This window comes from Eumetopias jubatus, unplaced genomic scaffold (genome assembly GCF_037043125.1).
Source record: "Eumetopias jubatus isolate StellerSeaLion01/CBP00866 unplaced genomic scaffold, mEumJub1_p1.0 scaffold_7, whole genome shotgun sequence".
Taxonomy (NCBI): Eukaryota; Metazoa; Chordata; class Mammalia; order Carnivora; family Otariidae; genus Eumetopias; species Eumetopias jubatus.
The window spans coordinates 113,160,811-113,188,279 of record NW_028274813.1 but is presented as its reverse complement, the minus strand read 5'-3'; the positions used below and the strand labels follow the sequence as shown (position 1 = coordinate 113,188,279).

Sequence of the window (27,469 nt, the reverse complement as noted above, 5' to 3'; positions counted from 1 at the left end):
TTCCCCAGTGCTGTTTACCCCTCCAGGGCACCCTCTCTAGGAGGAGGAGGGGAGAGCATGGTGAGCCCAAGCCCGCCTCCAGCCGACAGAGACGGGCGCACTGTCCCTGCAGCCTTGGGGGTTGCAGGAATGTGCTTGGGACGAACAGCAGGCCCCAGAACCCCAGCCTTCTCCTGGACAGGACTGGGCCACGAAGAGTTGAGGAGAAGGCTCTCCCCCTTGAATGGATCATTCCTGAAATTCAAGCCCCAAAGCCCCATGAAAGTGTGACAGAGCCCCTTCCCGTGGTCAGGGCCCTCAGCCCAGCTGGGCAGCAGCGGGTTATTAAAAGCTTAGCTGGTGGTTCCCCTCTGGCTTGGAGCAATTCATCAGGCCACGGCCCCCCCGGGAGTGATGGATGGTGACAAATGAGAGTAGGTAGGGGGTTCCTGAGCCCTTCCAGGGCCACAGCTGGGGAAACTCAGCCATCAAAGCCCTGTGCAGGCTTCTCCACCAGAGGTGACTCTGAGGGCCAGGGAGATCAAGTTTCGGGCAAATGGTTTCGGGAGGTGGAGAGGCTTCTCTGGAGACAAGCCGTCCTGTGTGCTATGTGGGGCCCAGCCTGGCTGAGGGCCTGAGCTGGAGAGATGGGGGTGGGGTGGGCTTCTCTGATTCTGCACAGGCGGGAGGCCTGGGGTGGGGGGCAGGAGGCCTGAGGGGTGGGAGGAGGGGCAGGGCCAGAGCCGGTGGGAAGGAGGGAGCTGCTTTTCTGGGAGAAGGAGATCAAACACCTTCTAAAGCAGGTGCTGGGGACCCTGCTCGGGACCATCTGCTGAGACTGCACAAGCAGCCAGCCCTCCGGGATCCTAGCCAGGGCTGGCACTAGCACTCAGAGGAGGAGGCCTCAGTTGCTGGGGAGCACCCCGGGGCTGGAGCCAAGCCTTGCGGGCCAGGTAGGACCGGACGAGGAGAGGACACAGGGGCAAGGCACTTCGGCGGGGACAGGGCCCCAACAAAGGCTTGGAGGCGGGAAGGTGGCAGGACGGTAGCAGGGAGCAATTCTGAGGGATGAAGTTGGAGACCTGGAGATGGCTGTACTTGGGGGACACTGGGGAGCTAGTGCCGGCTCCAAAGACAGGGAGACAGACGTCCGAAGAGTCAGGTCTGAGTACGGTTTGCTGAGGGAGAGCCCTATTCTGCAGCCAGGAGGGAACAAGGAGAGAGAACTCAGAGAAAGAGAAAGAGAGAACTCAGGGGATCTAACTGTCAGTTCCTCAGTGAGGAGGGAGGGCAGCATAAAGGCTACATCTCAAGGCCGGACCATGGTGACACCACGCCAGGAAGGACATGCCAGGAGGGGAGAATCTGGGGCTCCTGTAGCTGGGGGAATCTTCATGGCCTTCCTGCCAGTCCTCCTTTGAAGGCAGGAAACCCTCTGTAGCATCTTGACGTTACCACCCTCTTCTTGATTGCCTCCCCTGATTCGGGGCTCACTCCTCTGTGAGAGTAAGAAAGCTACCTTTGTCCCGGGCTGAAATCTGCCTCCCTAGCTTCCCTCCTCTGAGTCAGTTCTAGCCCAGCTCTCTGGGAGGGGAGGGACATGCTGCTCCCTGACACAGATGGCCACCTTCCTCCTACCCCTCACCAGGGTCTACACTCACGCCAGAGCCGTCTGGCCCAAATCCCTCATGTCCGATGATGTTGGTGGTGCGGGGGACAGGAGAATTCCAGAAAGGGCATGTCAGGTGATGCTTCCGACGCGCCCTCGTGGCAAGGGAGATAGGAGGTAGAGAGCTAAGAGGTAGAGAGCCATCCACACTCTCCCCTCACGACCTTGGCAGCCAACAACATGCCACTGAGAGGGGTCAATCTGTGTCTGGGGACAGGTTAGGCACCCGTGTCAGTCGGATACAAGGGCGCCCTGTCGATGGGGGCGGACCCGGAGCTCACTGGCCTGCATGGGGTTGCACCTGACTTGGCTGCCTCTCCACGGGAGACCCCATGGGCAGGACCCAGCTGTATAGGCAGGCACATGGGCCATCGCCCCGCCCCCCGCCACCCCCCCCCCCCCCGCCACCCCACTTCTGGACCTAACATCCCTTGGCAATTCTCTGCTGCAAAGCTGGGGATTAGGGATGGTGCTGAGACTCTCTGAGGTGTCACTGAAGTTTGGGTGTTGTGCAACTTTTGGGGGGATGTGTCGGACTCAGAGAGCCCAGGGCTGGGGTGGGAGCATGGCAAGCAATGGGGGTCTCTGGACCTTCTGCGACTGCTCACTGTGGTTCCGACCATCATGCTCCAACCTGTGCTTGATTTGTCTATGTCTGAGGGTCCTTGGAATGGGACCAAGGTTCTGAGCTGTTTCAGAGGTTCTGGTACGATATTGACGTTCTGGGGGCTCATGGGGGTGACAGTGAGGTTCCAGGAGTTCTTGTGGTATTACTATAATTCTGGGGATATTGCTGAGATTCTGGAGGTGCTCTGGGGGATCGGGGAACCCTTGGGGGTGTTTCTGAGATTTGGGGGATGCTGCTGGCCTCTGGCCCACTGTTAGCTCCTTTTAAGCCTAGCACTTTGCCCTTTGAAGATTTTGATAACCACAGGCTGCTGAAGGCGCACACGTGGGCCTCTGTTCCTGGACGCAAACATTCCTCAGATTTATTCAACTTGAACAAAAACATGGGGAGGAAGGAAGCCCTGTCCCAAAGCTTTCATGGGCCAGCTCCAGCCCTAGGGGCAGAGCAGAGCAGCTCAGTGCCAGGCCCAGGTAGCAGATGGCCTTTGTCTTCTCAGGACCCAGAAGCTTTTTGTGACCCCTTCTTACAGTGAGCAGGGCTTAGGCAGCCCCCAATCTATGCCCCACTGGGAGCCCCTCAGGTATTGCTACTAGCCTCTTCTGAATGTACCCCACATGGGCTCACGCAGACCACACCAGACCCGCACCCCTGCCCTGTCTTCTTGCCTTCCAGACTCCCCTTCTTAGCTCTCCTAAGGCACCTCATTCTTACTACCATGGCTGACCCTGTCTGACCTTGGGGTCCTGCTCCAGGCCCCCTCCTCCAGGAAGCCTCCAAGACCGCCCAAGACGTCTCCTTATAAATCCCCCTCCCCACCTCTCTTCTCGGAACTTCTGCAGTCTGTCTCTGAAGTCCCTCCACTCTCCAGATGGCAGGTACCAGTCTCCGATTCTTCTGGGTATCAGTCACCCTATAAAGCCAACTCCCGTGGGTCAGCTGTGGACTCTGCTGCCAGGTGGAGAAATTAGTCAGGAGCACATCATTCGCATCTTTCTCTTCTCAGTACATTTCCTGGCCTGCCTGCAGCCTGGCCGGGTGGCATCTCTCCTAACACCTTGGCACCAACCCTCCCATTTTCCAGATGCAAGCACCAAGCCATTCCGGCTCCGAGCTGAGGAGGTACTTTGGACTCAAGAAGTGGGGTCCCCCTCCCAGGCTGAGCTATGTAGCCCCCCAGTATCCATGGCTCTTCCACCTGGCCTGCCTCCCTCCCTGCCCCCACCAGCGTGGATGGGGGAGCAGCGGGGGGGTGGGGGGGTGGGCAGGAGGGTGGGTAGAAGACGATAGGGGACACCTGGGTCGTCACAGCCTCTGTGGCTTTGACCTTCTCGCTACAGCCAGTGCCTGGTGTGCTGGCTCCACATTCTTGGGCCATGAAGTCATTGAGGTCAGGGAGTAGGGGCCTCAGGGAGAGCAGAGCCCATAGTCAAAGCTAGGCTGGAAGCCCCACCCCTCCTGGGACAGAGGAGGGGTTGAGACCCAGAGAGGCCGAGGGAATCCCTCACAGTCACACAGCCAGCCCCAGCGTTCAAACCCAGGTAAGGCTGCGTCCCTGACCAGGGCACTTCCCACTGCCATATAGGAACTATGTTCTTTCCCCCTGGGCCTGCTCCTGCCTCTTGCCAGTGTGGCCTCCATCAAGGTGCTGCCTTCTGTCCCCTGTGCCCACACCCAAGCAGAGGGACAAAGCTCACATTTTCTTCACCTCTGGTTGGGGCCTCCCTGAAGGCAGCCTCTGCATCTCCCCAGTGAGGAGGGAGGTGATCTCATGGGCCCTGGGATGTCCCCGGGGGCGGCCGCTAGAAGGCATCCACTGCAAGTCCCTTCGGGGGTGGAGCGGGGTTTGGTGGGGGGAGAGGTGCTGTGGGGAAGGGATTGGGTCAGGGACTGGGTCTGGGCTCAGCTGGGCCCCTTCCTGCCAGCCTGGCTCAGCCCCTGAGGCTGATGGAGCCTTCTTCAGGCAGCCTGAATGTCTTTCCTCAGTGCCCAGCTGGGTACCCCTCTCTCCCTCCAGGTCTCTGCTCACACGTCACCTCCTCTGCGAGGCCTTCCCTGACCATCCAGCCTAACGCAGCCACCTCCTGTCTTTCTGTCTCTTCTCTCGCCCCACTTTATTTTCCCTCCCAGCGCCATGACACGTTTGCCTCCTCACTGCCCCCAGCACCTCTCTTGCTCATTGCTACATTCTCAGCATGTAGAACCTTGCCTGGCGCATAATTGGGATGCAATCAACACTTGTTGCGTAAATGAATGAATGAACAAACCAGACTGGGGAGGCTTCCTCCAGGGAAGGAAGCAGTTTCTGACAGGCAGAGTTGCCAAGCGATGGACATCGCTGCCTTGTGTAGAGGGAGTGAGCTCTCCATCACAGACTGGACTCTTAATTGTTGGAGATATCACCAGGGGGATTTAAGATCAGATAGAAGTTAATTGCTCTCTAGGCTGGAGGTCCAAAACTCCTGAGCAGAGAAGTGGATGCGGGGCTCTGGTGTTGGAGCAGAGGGCTCTGAAATGCCTGGCTGGAGACATACACAGTAGCCTGCACAGGGCAGGCCTGTGGAGGAGTGGTGGTCACTAGAACGAGCAATGGCTTGGCCAAACCCAGTTCATAAAGTCCTCGTCACCCGAGAGCCCCATACTGTGTGTGCACCAGCGGAATAAGGGAGGAAGAAGAGAAGAGGCAGAGTTCTGCCCCCCGGACATCACAGCCAGGCTTAGGAGGCTGGATTCACCCCAAGTTCCTGGGAACAGATGGGCAGTGTGGGCTCCTGCATTGCATCACAGAGAGCTCAGGTTCAGTTCTGAGTCAGCTGCCACTGACAACTCTGTGGGGGTGGGGGGCTGGGGAGGGGTGTTCTGAGCCGTCTTCCTGGAAGAGGGTCATTTGGGAAGGAGCGGGGAGAAGCCAAGGCCGACAGAGCACTCAGGCCCTAATCCTGGAAGGCCTCGTGGGCCTGGCTACGAAGTTTGCATGGGGAGCTTTTAGCATTTCAAGCTCAGTCTCCATTGAGCACCCCCTCACCCCAGGGGGCTGTTCCCTCTATCAGGATACACACTTCCTTCTCTCCAACTCCCATCCTCAAGACCCCCACCCTCTGCACAGCTGACTTTTCCTTGCCCTCAGATCTCCATGAAAAGATTTCTTTTTTCGAGAACCCCCCATTTTTTTTTGGACCAAATTCAGCTTTCTATGGTATACATCATCCCTTTGTAGACAGGAAGACTCAGACTCGTGGTTATTTACCTCCTCGTCTGTGTCCCCACCAAAGCATAAACTCTCACATCCCAGGGCCCAGAATAGTGCCTGCAACTTAGTAGTTGTTCAGTGAATTTATGCTAAAAGAATAAATGGATGAATGCCTTTAGAAAAAACACTTGTGGAATGAGTGCCTTAGCTGGGGGGGGGGGAGGTGTGTGTGGCCCAGGGCTCCCTGGGGTATTGGAAGGCAGGGACCCTCAAATGTTCAGGGGGCCTGACCCCCACCCAGGGACAGGTGCCTGAGAAGGGATCACTGTCTTTATCTGCATCTTGTCTCCCTTCCAGAGCTGGGGCCAGGAGGGGGAAGGGAGCCAGCTAGGGGTACAGCTTGGGGGGGGGTGATGGAGAGGGATCCCCAGCCCCTGCCTGGGCCCTGCCTTCCTCACCCTCACCCCATAGCATGGGAGGAGCCATGGATAGGAGGGGATCTTCTTGCTTACCCGTGGGTCTGGTTTGTGTTTAGAGGACTAATCTCCGCCTCATGAGGGTGAGTTACCTCCTTGTGAAATCAAGTTGGAGAAACTAGAAGTTTTTACCAGTGAGACGCATGTTGCCTCCTTCATGGAAACCCAGGAGAAGGAGTGGACAGGCTCCCCCTCCCTGCCTCCGCCCCTGGTCCAGCCCCAGCTGCCTCCTTGGGTTGCCGAATGCTGGACTGTGTGTGCGGCGCCCTGCAGATGCAGAGGGCAGGGGTGTGGGTGCTTGGGGGAGGCACAGGGGGCAGGTATGTGTGCGCAGCCTGGTGCCGGACCCTCCTGGCCACACGCCTGCAGGGCTCAGGCCACCAGTGGAGCTGGGGCCTCCTACCCTAGGGGGGGACACTTTGTCAGGACCATGATGTGATCCCATCACTGAGGGCCAAAGGAGGCAGAGAGGGGCAGGCTAAGGCTGGGGGTGGGGTGGGTTGGGGGGTTGTCTTGGGGGAGCCGAACAAAGAGGGGGATTGGGCTGACCCCTGAGGGCAGGAGGGACCTGGAGCCCAGCTGGGAGGGTCCAGCTGTGTTGGGCCCGCCTGCTGCCCGCCCACCCTTTCATCTCTGCAGCTCCTTCCTCCCTGCCCTTCCTTAAGTGTGTGTCTGTGGGTCGTTTTGGGTGGCTTTGGAGAGGGGGGAAGGAAGGGGGGGTTCTCTGTGGGCAGCTTGGATTGGACAAACTTTCTTTGAAAATGGGCCTTTGCACAGAGGCTGGTGGTCAGACGAACAGGCAGGTGCTCTGGCAAGAGCCCCAAAGACCCCGAGGGCCGCCCTCTTCCCAAGGGGAGAACTCCCTGCAGGAGCGGGCAAGACGGGGCGGGAAGGGACGGGAAGGGACTCGAGAAGCCCTTCCCCTTTTCCCTGTGCCAGCGGGTCGGCCCAGGCCCTCTCTCCCAGTCGGGCTTTTCCCAGAAAGCTAAAAGCAAGAAAGTAACCTTTAGGATTAAACAGAAACGTTTCTTTGTTTGGGTTTCTTTCTTTCTTTCTTTTTTTTCTCCCTAAGCCTCTTTTCACATCTGTAGTGGTTTTTCCCCACTTGTCCAGGGGAGGGGGGGCAGAGGAGAAAGGCCGGAGAATGTCGTCCCAGGCAGTGGGCAACCAGACCTCCTCCGGGGCCACAGATGACTACTCCAACTGGTACATCGATGAGCCCCAGGGGGACCAGGAGCTCCAGCCAGAGGGGTAAGTCTGTCTGCCAAGCAGAGTGGGGTGTGGCAGAGGTTACTGTTGGGGGGATGGGGAAGGCCCTGGGCAAGGACTGCTAAGATGAATCGTGCGGCCCTTTGCTGTGTGACCCCCGGCAAGTCACAGCCTCTCTGGGCTTCAGACTCCTGTTACTGGAGAATAATGGCCCTGGCCCCAGTGTTGATACTTGAGGTGGGGGTCCTGGGCCAGACTGTCCCTTCAAAAGCACCTATGTGGTTTGTTAAAAATACAACCTCCTGGGCCTTCTCCTTGCAAATTCAGATCCGTCCGGTCTGGGGCGGCTCTGGCCGGTAGCTGGGATGCAGCGTGCTGGCTGAGTGGTTGAGGGAAACTGGGCCTGCCTTCAAGGGGTTCCTGGTCCCTGTGGTGACCACCTGGGGTGCGGTGGTCACCAGCTGTCAGGCTTTCTGGGTAGCCCGGGGCAGGGGGAGGCCTGAGGAAGAAAGCCTGGGCGGAGGGTCCTTGAGGAAAGATGCCCAATGCCTTTGGCCAGCTCTGAGTCTCCATGAAGATGAGGAGGCCCTTTCTCTTTTGCAGGAGTGCTCAGGTGAGCCCAGGGGAGGGAGGCAGCCTCGGCCCAGTCCAGTGTGGCCAGAGGGCTCGGCCCACGGCTCCCTTTGCCAGACCATATCTTTGTCTAGTCTGGGCACCCCGGCCGCGGGGCTGGGCCTCCCTGGGCCCCACATGCTGCCAAGGACGCCTGGCCTGTGCAGGCCGCAGAGCCCGGTTCTCCTCTTATTGTTCCCGGCCCTCGCCCCATCCCCCACCCCCCTGCTCTGTCTGAGGGTTTGGGGAGCTGGAAAGGTGAGGCTGGGGGGTGGGGGTGGCCGAGCCAGATGTGCACACATCTGCTCTCCATCAACAACCGAAACTAGAAAAGGAGAAACGCTGGTGCGCCCCTCCAGGGGCTGGGGCTGGGGCCTGGCCAGGCCTGGGTCACCGGCAGGGACAGAGACCCCAGCTGGGCCTCATGCTGGGAGGACTCAGGGCGCTGGCCACCTGGTCGGCAGCTCTGTGTCGGCAAGGCTTTTCGCCGTGCCCTTCTCTGGTTGCTCCGGACAGCCCACAGGCTGCGCTTGTCCCTGCTGCATAGTTCTGGAGTGGGAGAAGCAGCAGAATGGGGAGGGGCCCAGGACCCCATGAGGATATGGATCCTGACCTGGGGTCAGACCTTAATCTGTAGCTGTGTCTTCGGGAGCCTCGGGGCCCGGGCATTGGCTGGGGCCGGGCTCTTCAGATATGGCCTCAGAATGAAGCTGGGTACGTGGCAGGGCCCGGGCCATGGGGAGCACTGACTCTAATGTGTGAGGCATCTGGAATCTGCAGCTGTCTTCCCCCACTGCAGGGAACAACAAGGTTTGTTTTTGACTCTACTTACTTGGCCAATCCAAGTGGCCTTGCTTGTCCCCTCAGTGCCACCCCCAAAAGTGGAAGCTCAAGGGGAATCCCAAGGAGCTGAACTTGGGCCCACCTCTCCCTGAGTGAGTCAGACACCCCAGGGAGATGGTGCACTGAAGCTCCGAGCGCTCTTGATGGGGGCCCCCCCCCCGCACCTCGGTGTGCCCCCAGCAGGCTGGTCCGGGCTGGTGGGCACCAGTGCTAGTGGCCGGCCGGACTCTGTCTCCTGGTCACACTTGTCCGGGTGCCCTCATGGTGGGAAGACCTGGTTGAAAAGATTGGGAAGGGAGTGAGTCTGATGGGGGTGGGCTGTGTCATGTGGGGTCTTCTGTGGGCACGGGACTGATCCATGGAAGCCCAGCTGGCCCTTTCCTACCGCCAGAGCCCCCCGACCCGGTCATGTACCCAGCCTGACATCTGCCCACATGGTGTCCACTTATCACTAACAGCCAGAGCCTGGGGACACGAATGCCTATGGCAGCCGTCCAGGATGACAGCCACCTCCCCACCACTTCACGGGGCTGCCTGGGGAATTGGAGGCTTCCCTCCTGGTCTGCCCTCCCAGCATGAGGCCAGCACCAGGGTCACTGGCAGGCCCTTCTGCTGGGGGGGGGGGGTGGCATGGGGGTGGGTATCAGGGCCCACACCCCAGACAGTCGGCCTTTTCCCTCTGAGTGGGGCCCTCTGTAGGCTCCCGCTCAAAGACTAACTTCTAGAAACAGTTGTCCCGCTCCTTCTTTGTCTCAGTGTCCTCACCACTCTGCAGTCCGGCCTCTGTCTCTGAGTGTCTGAGACCGAGCCTCGCTTCCTTGGCTACGTGTGATTCTGGTCCTCACCTCTCCTCTTGGAATAAGGCCTAAAACTCTGCAGTCATTCTGGAAACCCCCTTCCCTCTGCTCTTCCATCTCCAGGCATCTACATTCTTCCTGCTATACACGTCTGAGGTGCAGCCTGTCATCTCCCTTCCCCAGTCGTTGCTTACATTGAACTCCTTGAAAATGAATTTTCAACCGTTTTTGATGTACAGAAATGACACTTTCATATGGTTCAACTTAAAACTTCCTTCCATACTCCTTACCTCTTCCCTCCTGGTCAGAGGAAGGAAGCCAGATGACCTTAGTTCAAATCCTTACTCTGCTGCTTGCCTGTGTGATTTGGGCAAGATACTTAGCCTCCCTGAGCTTTGGTCTCCTTGTCTACACAACGGGGACAATAATAGCATCCACCTCGTCAGTAATACCTGAGTTAATACAAGGAACAAACAGCGTCTGGCACGTAGTCAATCCTTAGTAAGTACTAGTTACTGCTGTTATTATTCAAAATCTCCCCAGATCCAGAACACCGGCCTGTTCCAACACCCTCAATGGCTCCCTAGTGCCTCCCATGCCTTCTGTGACCTGCTCCCGGCCTGCCCGCAACCTTATAGACTGCAGGCAAACGGAAAGCCTTGCCTGGCCCCAGCCATACCGTCAGCTGCCTGTCACTTCACTTCTTCGTGTTCCTCCCTCTGCACGCAGATCCTTTTGCCCTTCTTTGCCTCAAAAGATGCTAACCATCTTTTAAACTCACATCAAATGCCACAGGGCAAATCGTAGGACCAAACACTCGATTGCTCCACCCGGGCAAGAGGCTCCGCCACGATTCTGAGAAAGAGAGGTCTGTGAGGCCTAGAGCAGTCAGAGGCTTCCTGGAAGAGGGGGGAATGAAGTGGCCTTGAAGGCTAGGAAGAATGGGTGAGAAAGAAGAGGGGCCGGGTTGAGCTGGCCCACTCTGTTTCTGCCATGCCTTCTCCTGGGAGCCCCCCGTCTCCTTCAGCCCTGTAACCTCAGAGCGTGGCATGGGGCTTGGCGCACCATGAGGGGCATGGAAACCCTGGAACGAGCCCTAGAAGGTGGAGCTGGGCCAGCTTGCAGAGGAGAGATCGGAGTCTGGAGGGAGGTGGCGGGCAGAGCTCCAGGGTAGACAGCCTGGAACCCCAAATCCGGCTACACACCCAGGCCTGAGCCAACCTTCCCTTGCTCTGCAGAGTGCTGCCCACCTGCCACCCCAGCCTGCTGACGGGCCTCCTCCATGCCGGCCTGGCCCTGCTGTCGGTGAGTCTACCCTGAGGCCGACCACCTCTTGCCAGACTGGGCAGGGGGACTTGAGCTCCCTGCTGGGGCTGGCGAGGGGGGACCCCGGGAGCCCCAACTCTGGGAGTTCGCCCAGGGTGGGGACCCAAACCAGGATGCGGGCCAAGTCCAACCTCTCTGACTTTTGTCACCCTTCTCTTGGCCAGTCGGCAGTCTGCCGCGTGATTGTGCCCGGGGAGGTAGGGCTGTCCTGGGTGCTGAGGCCGAGCCCTCAGACTCGGCCCCTCGGGGAAGGACTGGACACCCAAGGCCTGCTCTGTGCTCTCCTTTCAGATCCTTGCGCTGCTGTTGCTGGCTGTGCTCGTGAGGTGCCGCCGGCTCCGACCCCACCACGGGCCCGGCAGGCTTGGACTGTCCAGCTTGGTGCCGAGGCTGGGGCGCCCCCACTCAGGTGGCCCGGCTGATGGGGCCACTCTGGGACGGTGGGGGTTTGTTAGGTACCTAGAAGCCAGCTGTGGCCTCAGTGACATCCCCACTTCTCTCAACCCGGGGCTCTCGCTGCCCCTACCTGGATCCCCAGGTTTAGGCGGGAGCCCCAGAGGGAAGGGGAGGGCCGCACTCAGGCCCACCTGCTCCTGTCCCAGACCCAGGAGACACCAGCCCAACAGGGCCTGGCTCCAGGACGCATTTCCTCAGGTGGCCCATGGTCTGGACAGGCGATGGCCATCCTGTGCCATCTTGACCCTCATTTCCCTTGAGGGCATCACTCGGACCCTGATGCTTAATGGCAGATTATGAGGGACTGATCTCCAGTCCCCATGGCTAGAACTTTCTTCCCCTGTCTCCTTCAGTCCTATAACCCCAGAGCCTGGGACAGGGATGACCCTGAGATGGAACTGGGCAGGCTCATATGGGAGAGATCCAAGGGTTGGGGGAGGTGGCAGTTGGAGCCCCAGTGTAGACAGCCTTGCCTCCCAGGCCCAGGCCATACACCAAGGTGAGTCCTGCCATGATGGTTTTGTGGAGAACTAGCCTGGGTTTCTGTCACTGGTGGGCCCAGGTAAGAGTTTGCCCTGCCTGGGGGTGGGGGGGAGGAGGGGGAGAAGGAAGCGGATGACCTCAGGGCATGAGGTCAAGCTGGACAGACACAGAGGGTCTGAGTGGCCTGCCCAGAGGGCCGATGCCTGGGACAGCTGTGCCCGCAGTCTGCCCTCTGCCTTGGGCCACACCCAAGCCAGGGCCGTGGCTATAGCGTAAGGATGTTGTGGCTCTCCGAGCTCTCTGAAGATTTGCCAGCCCAGTCAGACTGATTTGTGTGGAGGCAGCTGCTTCCTGGGGCTTCCAGGGTGGGCGGAGGGAGCAGCGCTTGGGCCTGTTCCTGCTGTGTGAGGGTGGGGGCCGCATAGTTCTTGAGTCACTTTGCCCCAGGGCCCAGAACTTGGGACACAGGAGGCACTCCACAGATAGTTGTGGAATGAATGGGTAACGGGGCCTTGGTTTCCTTCTGGAAAGTTTCCATCTTTACCTCCCTGACAAACGGAACACGGCATGGGTTCGTGGGGGTGCAGGGCCCGAGCAATGCCCCTCTGTCCTGCCCCTGTCTCTGCACCAGCCCCGTGGATTTCTTGGCGGGGGACACGGCCTGGACAGTGCCTGCAGCTGTCTTCGTGGTCCTCTTCAGCTCCCTGTGTTTGCTGCTCACCACCAAGGACCCGCTGCCCTTCTTGCCCTTGGCTTCACCCCCCAGCCGAGGTACCCAGCACAGCTGAGGCCCTGGGGCTGGACTGGTGGGCTGGGCTGGGTGGGCGTCCAGAGCATGGGGCAGGCTCTTCCGTAGTGAGTCAGGTATCTCCCATCCCCGTCGTGAGCCACCGCCAAGAAGATGCTGTCCCGCGGACCTCCCAGCCGCACCACACGACACCTGCCCTTCGTTGGTCCCAGCTATCGGGTCACGGCTGCCCTCTCCACCCCCTCTGTTCTTGTGCCAACCCCTCTCCCAGAACAGCTCAGGTCCCTGAGAGTGAAGGAGGGTGGGCAGGAAGTAGGAGGGGTTCTGGACAATTGAGCTGGGCTCAAGGAAGTGACGGTACAAGGACAGTTGCCACCAAGAGGAGCCACTGTCCTCAACATGACCTCTTTAGATCAACCAGCCCTCACAATGACTCACGGTGTGGGTGTTGGCTCCATTTCACGCCGGAGGAGGCTGAGTGTCAGGGGAGGGAACAATAGGAAAGTCGGAGCTCAGTTTCCTGACAACAGACTAAGCACTGTGCTAAGCCCTGTACGTCTGTCTACCTTCTCGTTTTGCCTTGGCTAATGGTAGTACCATTATTTCCATTTTACAGATGGAGAAACTGAGAGTCCAAGAGGTAACTTGCCCGAGATCACAAACGCTGGTACTAAGTCAGAACCTGAATGTGAATGTGGGGCTCTTGCTCCCTGAACCAGCCGAGGGGCTCAGAAGCGGGAGGCAGGAGAGGGGCCTGCGGGGGGCCCCACATCTGCCTCTCCATCACGTGGCTCCCTCTGCCCATCTTGCCCTCCAGGGTCTTGGAAGATCATCGCCCTGCTCTATTACCCTGCCCTCTACTACCCTCTGGCCGCCTGTGCCACAGTCAGGCAAGGAACCGCACAGCTGCTCGGCAGCATGCTGTCCTGGGCTCACCTTGGGGTCCAGGTCTGGCAGAACGCAGAGTGTCCTCAGGCACCCAAGGTAACCACTGACTCACAATGGCCTGAGGCAGAGGGGCATGAAGGAACTGCATAAACCGGTCAGGCTCCTTTCCTCTTATTTATGTGCTGGACGTCTGTGCTGCCTTCTACTCTGCACCGAATTCCCCTCCTGTGAACGCGGGCCCTTCCAACCTTGGGCACTCTGTGGCAAGAGCAGGGGACAAGGGAGCTGGGCCTGCCCTCAGGAGCTTCCGGTCTGGGAGGGGGCGGGGAGGAGGAAGGGGAAGCCTGGAACCCCTCCATGATTGATTCCCCAGCCTTCCTTTGGCCAGGCTGGGGTGGGAGTGAAGAGATGGAGGAAGGCGAGCCCTGAATTGGGGGGATGGACTGGGAGGGCTGAAAAGAGAATTCTAGAACCTCAGAACCTGGTTCACTGACTGCTGGCTGGGAGTGCCCAAAGGGTAGAGGCATAGGCCTCAGCCAGACAACCTGAGTTTGAACCCAGCTTCTTCCTCCCTCCCTCCTTCCCTCCCACCCTCCCTTCCTCCCTTCCTCCCACAAACGTATCTGAAGCACATACTCTGTACAGGGACATTTCCCAGCACGGTGGGAATATAGCTGTGAACAGGACAGATGAAGTCCCTAGCATCCCAAGAGCTGCCTTTCCAGAAGGGAAGAAACAATAAATAAATAAATATACAGAAAGATGCCAGGCGATGCTAAGTGCTTTGAGGGAACCGTGTCACCATTCTGAGACTCAGTTTCCCTCCCTGTAAATGGAGTGGATACCACCAATCCTCCAGGGTAGAGATGAGGATTAGTTGGTTTCTTTGAGAGCAGAGACTGGGTGGGTCTTTTTCACCATCCAGAACCTGGCACATACTAAGCTCTCAGTAAAAATGTATTGAATTAACAAATAAATGAGTGAAAGCAGAAGGAGCCCAACCCTGGGAAGGACTCAGTGCCAGGAGGTAGGGCTTGCACTTCCCTGATGCCCAGGTCACAACTGTACACAGTCAATATTTGGCCTTTGTCTAATTTTCAGGGGCCTGTGCCCAGAGCCCAGGGACAAAGGAACATAGCAAGGGGGTAGCCCCGGTTTCAGACCCCACGGTAGCCCCCTGGAGCAGGGAGGAGGGGATTTCTTCTAAGGGCTGTGGGAGTCCAAGAGCCCGGGAGAGGGGGAAGCAGGTCCGCAGGGCCTCAGAAGGGGAGCGGGAGTGTTTGTGCTGAGTGACCCCGGTAGGGGGGAGCATGAGGGGACCGGAAGCCTCAGAGCACCGTCAGCCAGGTGGGAGAGAAGTGGGAAGGGAACTGGGTCCTGGTCTTCTGTCAGGGGAGGAAGGCAGAAGGTAGGTGTGTCTGGGTGTCTGTCTGTCTGTCTAGATCTACAAGTACTACTCCCTGCTGGCTTCCCTGCCTCTGCTTCTGGGCCTCGGATTCCTGAGCCTTTGGTACCCGGTGCAGCTGGTGAGAAGCTTCAGGAACACGGCAGGAGCGGGCTCTGAGGTAAAGGGGCAGGGCTGGCCTGGGCTCCTATTCAGCCCCCAGGATGCCCTGAACTCCTGCACGGCTGTTGGCTCCCTGTGCACGGGCACAGCACATAGTAGGTGCTCAAAAATATTTGCCGGGTCACCAAGTGACAGGCTAGTCCTCCCTCCTGGAGCGCAGGTTAGGCCAGGCCCTCAGCTGGCACCCGGGATACCTGGGGCACCCAGCTGCATGCACAGCGGGGAATCAACGGGGGGGTGGACCAGAGGACAGGGCAGTCTGAGGTCTTCTTCTGAAACACCGAGGCTCCAGCTGGAGAAATGAGACAGGCCGGGAGCCTGGTGCCTCCGAGGAGCTCTGCAGATGCCCATGAGCTCCAGGAAGCTCCCAGGGCAGAGTCGCATTATGAATCAGTTCTAGGCTGCGTATGGTTTGATAAAGTCGGATAAAGGGGTGGGCTGGGAGAACTGAGGCAGGCTGGGGGGGCCTTCCTGGAGGAGGTTGACTTCAATAGGGACCCTGAAGGACAGGGAGGATCTGGAGCAGGGAGAGAATAAGGAGAAGGTGTTGCAGGTGTAGGAAAGAGGAGTAAAGGGGCAGACACGGGTTGTGTCTGTTTTGTTCGCGTGTAATTTGTAGCACTGGGTGGGTCTTAGCACATGTTAGATAATCAGCAGCTATTTCTGAAGTTTTAGATAGATGGGTGGGTAAATCATAGCAAGAGAGAATTCTTACAAGACAAGGCAATCTTATTAAGAAGCCTTCTAAGTGCCTACCAAGTGTCAGGCCCTGAGCAAGGGACAGTGGACTCAGAGCTGCCGACCCCCAGGGGCTCCCAGGGCACTGGGGGAGATGCGGGCAGCAACAGATAGTCCCGGTGCAACGTGAGAAGTGCAGCTGGGGTCCAGCCCATGGCCATGGGTGAGGGCGGAGACAGGGGCAAGTACTCTTCTTGGTGGGAGAGGAGGAAGAAGAAAACCACCCTACAGAGGCCCTCAAAGGGAGGGGGACAGCCTCAGGAGAGGCTGAGGACCCAGGTGCCAAGGGGCTCGGTTACTCTTCAGTCAGGGAGGGTGAAGGCATGGCTCGCAGTGTGGCCTAGAGGACAGAGCAGCGAGCTGCTGGTGCCAGGTGCTGAGAGACAAACACTGGAGGTGGGCAGGTGTGCGGGGGGCGCACGCGCAGTCGTGGGGATGTGGTGGGTGGCTGGACCGAGCGCCTGGGGCTCAGGAGGGGGGCTGGGGTGGAAGCCAGAGGGGTCCCCTGACGAGGGAAGGGGACCGAGGGGAGAGAGGCTTGGGGGCTCAGGTCCTCCAGCGGCCGCCCTGGGTCTTCCATGCGCCCACCCGACTCTGGGTTTGGTAGCAGTAGGACCACAAGTGCAGTCACTACTGGCCTCCTGACATTCACACTCCTCTGGGGAAGCCTGATGTCCCCTCATTTTTACAGTTGGCTCAGAAGAGGGGAGCGGCTACCCCAGGGTCTCCAGTGCACTGGTCACATCTCTACCCCCTGGGCCCTCTCCCTCCTCCTCCAGGGATCTTCGCTGCCTCACCTCTCCCTCCAGGCATGCCTCTCCTCCCGAGAAGTCCTAGAAGAAATAGAATCCTCTTTGGCCCTGGGGCAGAGAGGTTTAAGCCTCAGAGGCCCCAGTCAAGCTTTGAGCTGACCCACACCTACCCTGGGTGGTGTGCGCGTGTTGCCATGGCAACAGGTGACAGGCTTGTATTCTCCTAATGATCAGGGGCAAGGGCTCACCCCACCTTACCACGGGCCTCTGGCACTTAGCAGGCAGCTTACGGCCTGGAATGTGGCTTAGACAAACCCGGCCACCCTTGTGATCTCCCTGGAGTGTAGCAAGAGAGGCCTGGGGGATGTGACCTGGAACGGCCCCATCCTGTGTCCTGCTCAGGGATGTGCCCATGGGACCTAGGCTTCCTTCTGCCCCAGTCTCAGCTAGCCGAGGCCAGGGGGCTGGGGCGGGGGGCGGGGGAAGCAGTGAGCAGATGTGACTAAGTGAAGCAGGAGAGAACTGGACACAGCCCTTAGGATGAACCGCTCAGTGCTGAGTGTTCTTAGGAGACTGATTAGTCTCCTAGTTGTGGAGGAGAAAGGGCAGCTTTGGGAGGCATGGACCTCATCCCCACAGGCTGGCTCTTCTCTGCACCCTGCCACAGCCAAGAGGTTTTTATGGAGCACCATGGGCTCACTGTGACACCCTGACCAGGGCCCCAGGGATGGCTCCAGGCAGGTCTCATCTGCTCGTCCATCTGTCTGTCTCCACAGGGGCTGCAGAGCAGCTACTGTGAGGAATATCTGAGGACCCTCCTTTGCCGGAAGAAGCTGGAAAGCAGGTGAGGTCCTAGGCAGCTGGTGGGGCAGAGTGACAAAGAAACCAAACTCTGGGGCTCGGGCCCAGGGCGGGGGCTTCTCCTGAGGGCACCTGCCTGCCTCTGTCTTTCTGCAGCTCCCACACCTCCAAGCATGGCTTCCTATCCTGGGCCTGGATCTGTTACCGAAACTACATCTACACTCCACAGCGAGGTATGGAGCTGTGGTTAAGAGTGGCAGGTGACCTCACCCACGCCTCGTGCAGAACAGCTGCCGTGGAAGGCCAGCTCCCGTCCCCCAGAACCCCCAGAACCCCTCAGGAGGAACAGCCCCAGCTGGGGACAAGGGGAAGCCCCTGGCCCGGCTTTGGTGGTCCAGGGTCCTGCAAGCCCCAGCCCTTTACCTGGGCCCTTTGGGAGGGAATGGGGCTCCCAGGCCTGGGTGGGGCTGGGGCTTACCACATCCCTCCTTTTGGGGACTGCAGGATTCCGACTCCCTCTGAAGCTGGTGCTTTCAGCCACCTTGACAGGGACAGCCATCTACCAGGTAGGTCCTGCCCCTGTCGTGCCATTTGCCTCTGGACCCCCGCCCCCACTGCCAAGCGTGGGACAGCGTAGGCCCAGCCCCACTCTCCAAAAGCCTCAACAACAGTCCCGTCCAGCTGCTTCTGGCCTGCCCAGAAGAGAGGGGGGGTCAACTCTCACGGGGCTCATGTAGAGTCAGAACATGAGCTTTGGAGTCATACAAACACGGGTCTAAATCCTTGCTCCATTATTTACCTCCTGTGTGACCCTGGGCAAGTTATTCAACATCCCATTAGCTCAGCTGTAAAACAGAGGAAATAGAATTACTTTCCTCTTTGAGCAGTTTGGGAAGGTTTAGGCAGATTTGGCTAGTTCGGAAATAATATGCGGTTGAGAAATAGTCCCCTCCATTGCCACCCCCAGAAAACCGAAAAGCCCAAATCCTGGGAGGTGGGTATAATTTGTCTCCATTTTACAGATGGGGGAAATTGAGGCTCCAACAGGTGAATTTGACTCGGCTAAGTTCCTCTAGCTAATACCTCAAGGTAGTCAAGATGTGAACCCAGGTCCATCTAGCTTCAATGCCTGAGATAATCTATAGGATACTTGGCTTTTGCCAACGTGGGAAATTGGAAATCTTCTATTCCACAGCTTAGATAGATGACTGATAGGTAGACAAAGGTGTAGATGGACAGTTGTGCCGTTTGGAAGCGCAGCTGGGGCCTGTTAGGCTGAAGTCCTATCTCTTTGCAATGTGCTGGGGAGGACACTGCTTCGGGGCCGCGAACTCTGATGGGTGCTGGGCATGGGGACGCAGCCTGTGCGCTGCCGGAGTTTCTGCCCTGAAGTCTCCCTGGGAGCTGAGGAAACACTTCCTCTGGGATGGGGGCCTGGTGTGAGCACAGCCAGGTCCTGGCACCTTCCTTGTGGGGGCTCTTCCAGGTGGCTCTGCTGCTGCTGGTGGCCGTGGTACCCACCATCCAGAAGGTGAGGGCGGGCATCACCACGGACATCTCCTACCTTCTGGCCGGCTTCGGGATCATGCTCTCAGAGGACAGGCAGGAGGTGGTGGGGCTGGTGAAGCATCACCTGTGGGCTCTGGAAGGTGAGGCCTCCTGGGAGCCCTGGAGGGCGCCCAGTGGGGACATGAGCCGGATACCCCAGCTCAGTTCCAGCCTGCCAGGGACATGCGGGGTGCTCTTGGGCATGTCCCTTCCTCTCTCTCTGGGTCTCGACTGCCTCCCCTCCAAACTGGGGTGGTCACAGCTTCCAATTCCAGGTCTCTGAGACCTGAAGGAGTCATCTGAGCGGCCCCTCAGCTCATGTGGTGTCTCCCACCCCCAGCTCCAGTGTCTTTGCTCAGCTCTCAGGGGCAGGGGAATGGGCAAGGCCTCGGGTTGTGTGAGCTGAGGGGACAGCCCCTTGAGCCTTGCTGAGGGGAGGGAAGGAGGGAAGGAGGCAGTGGTGTGGGACACTGGGCTGGATTCTGAGCTGATCACCATGGCAGGGGGCGTGGGGTTGGGCAGGGAGATGCTTCCTGTCCCCAGTCCCTGTCCTCCTGGGCCATCTCTATTCTCCTTCCTTCCCTTGACAATGAGCCCCCGGGCTAGGAAACCATACCAGCCTCCACTTCTGGGGTCTGATGCCTCCTTTAGCCCTTAGTCCGGTCATCCACCTACACCACCTCCCAGGTCCTCCCAGTGGCCCCTGTGGAGGAGGTTGAGAAATATCCACACCTGACATGCGGGGAAGGATTCACTTGGGGTTGTACAGCTGGGCAGAGTGGAGTGAAGAGAGGAACACGGTCTCCTGACACCTTGCTGGGGCTCTCTCCACCATCCTGAGACAAGGCCTGGTGGTCAGGAATCCTGGGGCCTGCAGCATCTGCTGACTTGGAGTCCCCAGGAGATTTCTCTAAGTTGGCCGCAAGCCGGACCACAGGCAGGAGCCCACATGGCCCACCTCCGCCCAGGGTCAGCCTCCTGCTTACAGCAGCCCTGTTTGTCATCAGTCCTCACTCGCGTCACAGGAAATGAGGCTCAGAGCGGGAAGTGACCTGTTCAGGATGGTGGGCTTTGCTTCTACCCCCCCACACCAACATTTAACATCACATGCTGCAGTTTCCAAGCCTCAAGGCCTCCACTTTGGATCTTCTTGGATTCAGGCACCAAACAGAGCAAGCAGTGTTTACTTTCCTAGTCCACAGATGAGGAAAACTGAGGCCCAGCGGGATTAGATCTATGCCCAAAGCCACTCAGCAAGCCAGGGTCTGAACTGAGATTATATCTGGGCCCAGGGGCCCTTTGATGTCTCCTGAGCTTAAGGAGCTAATGTCTTCTGAACACTGAGAGCTGTTTTAGGCTGCCCACTGGGCACCTGGGCCATAAGCCTGGCACCGCTCACAGAGGGCTCAGCCTCTCAGTCAGGCAGACTAGATTAGAACTCCTGTTCCATCACTTATAAGCGGTGTGACCTTGGGCATGCCACTTCACTTCTCTGGGCTTCAACTTCCCTACTGCAAAAGGTGTCAAAGCTACAAAGGCAGCCTTGTCCCTGAGGCCCTCCATCCCGTGGGGGAAGTCAGGTCTACCTACCAAGCAGGGTCCCAGAGGAAGCAAAGAGCAGGAAGATTTTATGCGTACCGGGGTTTGGAGAGATCCAAGTTTGGAACCCATCGAGGGAGAGAAGAGCAGGAGGTAGATGGATGAAGATCAAAAGCCAGGCCTGGCACCAGGGGGGCTTGCTCACCCTTCACCCTGTGTTAACCCGTTCACTCACCTGTGCAGGCTCAGCAGGAAGTCCCCTCACCTGGCAGGAAATGTCCAGGACGCCCTCCTGCTGCTGCTGAGCTCGCTCCCGAAGGGCAAGTGGGGCCGAGCAGAGCTGCACATGCCCAGTGCTCTCTTCTGTAGCATTGTTCTCGACCCTGGCTGTGCCTGAGAATCGCCTGGTAACTTCTTTAAAATCCCGAGGCTCAAGCTTCTTGCTGGACTCCAGAAGCGCTGAGGGTGGGTCCCCACCTTTAGGATCCAAACAAGCCCGCCTTGTGATTCCCATGCAAGCCTAACTTTGAGAACCGCTGCAGCAAGCACTCGACACCTGCCTGTGGGTTGGTTGATTTCAGTCAATTGCTGATTGAAATGAGTCCTGAAGCCTCTGTCTTTGGAAAGCCCCCAGTGCAGTGATTCTCAACCCAGGCTGCACGCAAAACTACAAAAGCTAGGGACTGGGTCCCACACCCAGAAATTCTGACTGAATTGGCCTGGGGTGCTGCCTGGGCCATGAGGGGTTTTCACAGCCCCAGGGGGCCCCGCTGTGCTGCCAGCGCCGAGACCCCGCTCTCCAGCACTGAGGCTACGTGGGACTAGTGCGTGCCTCTCCCCGTGGGTTTGCACCCACTCCCGAGGCTCTGGATGGGACGCGGGCACCAGCAACACTTCCCCTGGATGACTGATGAGATCAGGGGCAGGCACCCGGGGGCTGATTCTGGGTCTGCTTGGGAATAGTCGCAGGTCTCTCAGCCCATCGCTTGCCAGCAGTGTGACTGGTGGGTCAGGCTCTCTCGCTGAGCCTCCCTTCCGGGTTGGCCCAGGGCCTCTTCGGTGGGGTTGTTGTGGGGGTGCAGACCGAGGCGGGGTGTGGATGGAGGGCGGGAGAGCTGCAGCCTCAAATCCCTGCGAGGCCTCAATACCTCGGCTGCTCACAACGCCCTGTGCATTCTCCCCTGTTGCTGAGGATGCAGCAAACTCATTATGTGTGCGCATGGCAGGGGGGCAGGGAGCTGGGCAGGAGGGGCCACCGCTGGAGGAGATGGGTAGCAGTGGTCACCTCCCTCCTTCTGAAGGACACAGGCCACACTGACGTGGACTCACACCCTCTGTGGGCCCACACATGACATGGGGTTTATGGCCCATGTCATGCTGGGAGCTGGGCAGCCAGGCATGAGCAAGCCGAGGCTGGCAGACCAAGGGGTCCCCTGAAGGCCACACGGCCAGGAACCCAAGGAGATGGAGGCAGTTGCCAGGTTGGATGGCATCTCTCTCTGGGGATCACACAGCAATGGAAGCAGCGAGACAAGGGTGGAGACCAGGTCTGCAGCCTCGGAGCTGGCCTCTCCCTGTCCTGGACACCACGTCACTGGGCAGGAGGGGAGGGCTGAGATTGTTGGGTTGTACTGCATCGGAGAACGAGGTGGGCAGGGGGGGGGGAGGTGGCAAGGGGCCTCCGCTCAGGGCGGAGGGTGGGTATGGGGCAGGACTAACTCCCACCCAGGCACGCCCCCTGGGGGCAGTTCAGGGGCTCCCACCTCCTGCTTCGCTCCCTCTCTACCCCTCCAGTTTGCTACATCTCGGCCTTGGTCCTGTCCTGCTCGCTCAGCTCCCTTATGCTGATCCGCTCACTGGTGACCCACAGGTCAGTGGCAGGGTCTGACCCCCGGTGCAGATGTGGGGAAGCGGTGTGGGAGCCCTGAGCCAGGAGGCCTGTGGGGCAGGGCCTGGGGCTGGACGAAGGGAGAGCCACTGCAGGCCCAGGTTGTCCCTGTGTCCCCCGCCCAGCTGCCCCGTGGTGGGTGGGGAAGGTGGGGCCTTCCTGTCTGGTGGGAGTGATACAGGGCTCAGCTGAGCAGGGCTGTGGGGTGGACTTGGCCCTCTGAGAAGGGACCGCTGGGCGGACTGATTCAATGGGGAAGGCAGCCTGGAAAGCCAGCCCTCCACTGGGATCCGAAGAAGAGGCAAGAGCTGAGGGAGGGAGAGGGCACTCCGGGGCCGGAGGGACTGTGTAAGACGCAGCAGCAGGGGTGAGGCTGCCACACGCCAGGGTGGGTGTGGTGGTGACCTGGCTGGCGCTGGGGCACCGAAGAGGTTGTGATGGGCCACTGAATGCCAAACTGTCTCGCTTGCCCTTTCACGGGGAGTGATATGGAGTTGAGTTGTGAGTGGAGAGGGAAAGAAGGTTCTAGTTGTGAGCAGGGTGCATGGGAAGGGGAGCAATGTCAGAGAGTGTACTTGCCAGGCCCCAGGGTTTTTGCGCAGGGATCTCTTCCCCCAGGGTTGGCCCTCCTTTGGCTGGCACTCAGGCCCTCAGGCCTCTGCCTGCCTGGAACCTTGCCTCCTGCCCTGGTAGCTGATCTCCGAGTCACTTTCCATCCCTACTGTTGTTTCCTCACTTTTCTGACTTGGCTCAGGTTTGAGCCTTCGCCTGAACTTGTCTCCCTTGATCCCGGCCTTGCCCCTTACCTTGCTCTGAAACTTACTCTTATCATCCCTTAAGACTCTACTCAGATACCACCTCCTCCAGGAAGCCCTACCTGACCTCCTAGGCTGGGTTAGTAACCTCTGCAGGGCTCCCACAGCCCTTGGCTTTCCTGTCCGTGGCCACAGGTTGTAAGTAGACAGGGAGTTCCACCAGAGGAGGAATCTAGGGAGTGTGTGTGGTCTCTGAGATCCCTGCCTTCCTCTCCCCTCCCCCCCATCCCCCAACCAGGGCCAATCTGCAAGCTCTGCACCGAGGGGCCGCCTTCGACCTGGGCCCCCTGCCCCAGAGTCCCCACCCCTCCCGCGAGGCCATATTCTGTTGGATGAGCTTCAGCGCCTACCAGACGGCTTTTACCTGCCTTGGTGAGCCCCCCTTGCCACCCCACCTGGCTGCAGCTGGCCCCAGAAACTGGCCCTAGTTGGGGAGGGGAGAACACCCAGCAGGTGTTGGCTGTCCCTGGGTGTCTGCCTGTGCTGGGGCAAACTCTGGGGCGAGAGTAAGAAGAGGGGCCCACCTTGCCTTCTCTGCCTTTAGGAGGCTCGCTCAGGTTCGGGAAGGGGGGTGCAGATGCAGAAGCCCCTGGGGAAAGGATGCCCCTCACGTGAGGATAGCCCCTCACGGCCACCAGCCGTTTACACAGAGGGTGGACCCAGGGCTGCAAGGTGGGAACTTCAAAGAGGCATATTCCTGCCTATATAAGAGAGTGTTATGCCGCAGTGGGCTGCCTCGGTGGCAATGAGATCCCCATCACCGGGGATATGCAAGCAAGGTTCTGTGGTCACTGTTGGGGCTGCAAAGCGGATCCTGCCCTGAGAGAGTTAGGTTAGATCAATTTCCAGGACCCCTCCTACCTCCAAGTTTCTGATTCTTCCCAGGGGCCGTACAGTGAATAAAGCCCTCTGAAATGTGAGGGGCCTGGGGTCAGTGTTGCAAAAAGTGAGGGCCAGATTCCCCTCCCTGACGGTTCCTTCAGTTCTCACCTCCCTGGGGGAAGAGGAGAAGAATGATAAAGGAGAAGAGGAATGACTAGTACAAAAAGTTGTAATTCCTCATCTTGGTAGATTTTATACCTCCCAAGCTCTTTTATGTGCATTACGCCGTGTAAACAACTAGCCAGTTGTTTCAATAGACGGCTTTCTGGGGTCAACTCTGTGTCAGTCTCTGGTCAGTAGGAATGCAAACATTAATCTAAAATGCAATCTTGTCCCCAAGGACTCAGGGGCAATTGGGGGAAAATAACGTTTGCAGAGCACTTTGTGGTTTTCAAAGAGTTGCCACAGACATTACATTGGATCGTCCCAACAAGCCTTCTGAGGTAGGGGCCACTACCCCATTCGACAGAGGACGAACCGGAGTTCAGAGAGGTAGAGGAACTTGCTCCAGCTGGCACAGCTAGGCAGTGGGAGAGCAGGGATCTGCATCCGGGCTTGCGCCATTCCTAAGCCCTTGGGTTCCTGGGAGTGCCAGGGTGGGCTGGGTCCCGCAGAGCCTAATGTCCGTCCCCCTGCACCTCCCCATCCTGCAGGGCTCCTGGTGCAGCAGATCATCTTCTTCCTGGGGACCATGATCCTTGCCTTCCTGGTGTTCATGCCTGTCCTCCATGGCAGGAACCTTCTGCTCCTCCGATCCTTGGAGTCCTCATGGTGAGAGAGGCAAAGAGTTGAGGGCTCTGGGACCACTGCCCAGAGGGCTACTAATACTGACATCCTCCCCACCCCACCTGCAGGCCCTTCTGGCTGACCTTGGCCCTGGCTGTGGTCCTACAGAAAATGGCAGCCCACTGGGTCTTCCTGGAGACTCACCATGGACACCCAGAGCTTACCAACCGGTGAGGAGGCTCCCCCCTGGGCTGTGGTTCCCCCCAGGACCTCAGCCTCTCCTTCGGTGTCTTTCTTGTTGTGTCTTTCTCCCTCCACTGCCATCTCTCCCTTTCCTCTCTCTCGGGAAGCCCAGTGGGGAGTAGGAGAGCTTGCCTTACCCAGACGGAAAGGGAACAGTGGCCCAGCCTACTCGGGAATACTTCTCTGTTCACCTGTTACCGTATCAGAAATATGAGCCACGGGCCTTTCCTGCTTTGGGGGTCAGCACTGCTCTCCCCTGGATCCTCTGTGTCTTCCAAAACCCTGTGCCTCTCCCTTTACAGGAAGGAGGTTAATCGAAACATGATTTCCATGATAGGTGGAAAGGCTGTGGGAGGACCTCAGCGCCAGGAGGGACTCAGAGTCGGTGGACAAAGGACCTAGAGGAGGGAGGTGGGAGACAAAGATCCGGGCCATAAGCCCCAGGTCTGCCACTGACTAGCTAGACAGCCTTAGCTAAGCCACCCGATCTCTCTGGGGCTCGGTTTCCCTTCTATAGAGGAGAGAGTACCACACCCGCTCCCAGGTTGGTGGGGGGCAAGCTGGCTTGAGAGAGCAGGCCCAGCACAGGGCAGGGTGCTTTGAAGGTGTACTCGATAAATGGTAGGTCGTCAATAAACACACAGCAGCTGTGCTCATCCACGTCTGACCCTGACCCTGAGGAAGGCTCTGTGTGTGTGTGGGAGTGGGGGCAGCCTCGGCCTTTTCTCTCCCCACCTCCAGGCGAGTGCTCTACGCAGCCACCTTCTTCCTCTTCCTCATCAACGTGCTGGTGGGCACCATGGTGGCCGCTGGGCGCGTGCTCCTCTCCGCCGTCTACAATGCCGTCCACCTTGGCCAGATGGATCTCAGCCTGCTGCCGCCTCGAGCAGCCACTCTCGACCCCGGTAAGGTCACTGGGCAGGGGCCAGGAGCAACGGTGGCTCAGGCCGTTCAAGCATCGAGGGAGGGTCTGTCCTGACCTGGGCCACGTGGCACTGTCCCAGAGCCTGTCTGTGACCCCGTGGGGCGGGTGTGGGCAGTGGGCCCACGTGCGGTGCATGCGCCATCTGCTCGGGGGCAGGGTGCATGGGAGGGGGGCCCTGCTCCCCCCAGCACCGTCGTCCTCCACCCCTCCCAGGCTACCACACATACTGCAGCTTCCTGAAGATGGAGGCCAGCCAGTCACATCCGGCCACGACTGCCTTCTGCGCCCTGCTCCTGCAGACCCAGCAGCCCCGGCCTCCCCGGGCCCCCCAGGATGGCCTCAGACAGGGGGAGGAAGAAGAAGGTGCACCTTGCCCCCGGGGGATGGTGGGAATTGAGACCACCCCCTTCTCTAAGGGACGAGGCACGCCTCCTCCCCACCACATGGGATGCATGTCCAACGTACAACAACGTAGGAGTGGCAGGAAAATGCTTACTTCCTCTCTCCCTCTGAGGCCTGTGGGAGAAAGGAAGTGAGAAGTTTCCTGGTCCCTGTCAGGGTGATTTTTTCCCATGATACAAACACACCCTGTCTCCCTCTCCCCATTCCACAAGCGTGCACACACACCCCCTTCTCACACACAGAATAGATGTCTCCCCGCTTCCTCCCTGCCTGGAAAGTGTGTAGTAGGGAGGGGGGCACTGGGCTGGCTGTCCCAGCCCTTCCTCCAGTCCCTTCCATAGAGCTGTCCCCTCCCTTTTCTGTCTGCCACCAGCAAGATGACATCCTGAGCCCTTACAAACACCCCTCTGCAGCCCACGTTTCTCCCCACCTCCTGCTCAGTGAGCAGGCCCCTGGAACACCAGACCCCCCAGCCTCCCCAGCACTACGCGTGGGATTTTCAGACTGCTTGGGGCGTGGCTGGGTGTTTGCTGAGTGACTCACAGAAAGTCTCTCCTTCTCAGGGATGCAGCTGCTGCAGACCAAGGACCCCGTGGCCAGGGGATCAGGGCCCAGGGCCCGCCAAGGCAGGGCCCGCTGGGGGCTGGCCTACACGCTGCTGCACAATCCGGCTCTGCAGGCCTTCCGGAAGAGGACCCTGTCGGGTGCCCAGGTCAACGGAGCCCAGCCCTGAGGGTGGGGAAGCCACTGTGTCCTTGTCTGTGCTGGGGTGCTTCCCCCCCCCTCCAGCCCCCTCCCTCCAGCCCCCTCCCTCCCAGCTTCCCCAGCATCCTCCCAGCCACGGGAGCCTCTGGGCCCGCGAGTTCCCGGGATCGGCATCAGCTGCCAGCACCAGAAGCCAGGGGGCGCTGTGGTTGGGTGGAGGTCTGTCCCGCAGCCGCAGCCTCCGAAGCGCTCTGGTCTGCCCCCTTGGTCTTGGGAAGCCCGCGCGCGCGAGGGCTCTGGAGGAAGTAATCAGTGGTTTCGGCCATGGTCTGGGAGGCAATGGAACTGGGGTGGCCACCTCCAGGCCCCTCCCCAGGCTGGCTCTGCCACCAGCCTGAGCTCACGCAACCTTCTCCTGACTGGGGTCGGTGAGTCAGGCCAGAACAGCCTCACATTCCAGCTCAGCCCCACCTCAGCCTTGGATGCACCACCACGGAACCAGACACAGAGCTTCCTCTCTCCTCCAGCTTCCCCCTCTCCTCTCTGGGGCCTCGTGCCTTCCTGTGAGGCAGCCCAGGAGGAAGCCATGGGCTCCTACCGGGCAGCAAAGTCATGGCTCCAACCAGGCCCCACACTG

At 59.2% G+C, this 27,469-nt stretch overlaps 1 protein-coding gene across 5 annotated transcripts; it reads left to right on the top strand.

The window, feature by feature from the left end:
• The first annotated feature begins 327 nt into the window (after nt 1–327).
• On the top strand, nt 328–26,860 carry STRA6 (signaling receptor and transporter of retinol STRA6). 5 transcript variants are annotated; one of them, XM_028100347.2, is made up of 19 exons: nt 328–413; nt 7,069–7,190; nt 10,639–10,705; nt 11,018–11,115; nt 12,297–12,436; nt 13,030–13,053; nt 13,231–13,397; nt 14,744–14,866; nt 17,135–17,202; nt 17,316–17,392; nt 17,664–17,725; nt 18,646–18,808; nt 22,041–22,116; nt 23,188–23,321; nt 24,485–24,602; nt 24,686–24,787; nt 25,542–25,705; nt 25,939–26,088; nt 26,691–26,860. In XM_028100347.2, the coding sequence occupies exons 1-19, from the start codon at nt 408–410 to the stop codon at nt 26,858–26,860; spliced, it is 2,031 nt and encodes a 676-aa protein (XP_027956148.1). In that variant the 5' UTR covers nt 328–407. The 5 variants fall into 5 exon arrangements, with proteins under 5 accessions (XP_027956148.1, XP_027956149.1, XP_087881267.1 ...); XM_028100348.1 differs by lacking the exon at nt 328–413 and adding an exon at nt 6,892–6,930; XM_088025141.1 differs by lacking the exon at nt 328–413 and having other exon boundaries at nt 7,084–7,190.
• The last annotated feature ends 609 nt before the right edge of the window (nt 26,861–27,469 follow it).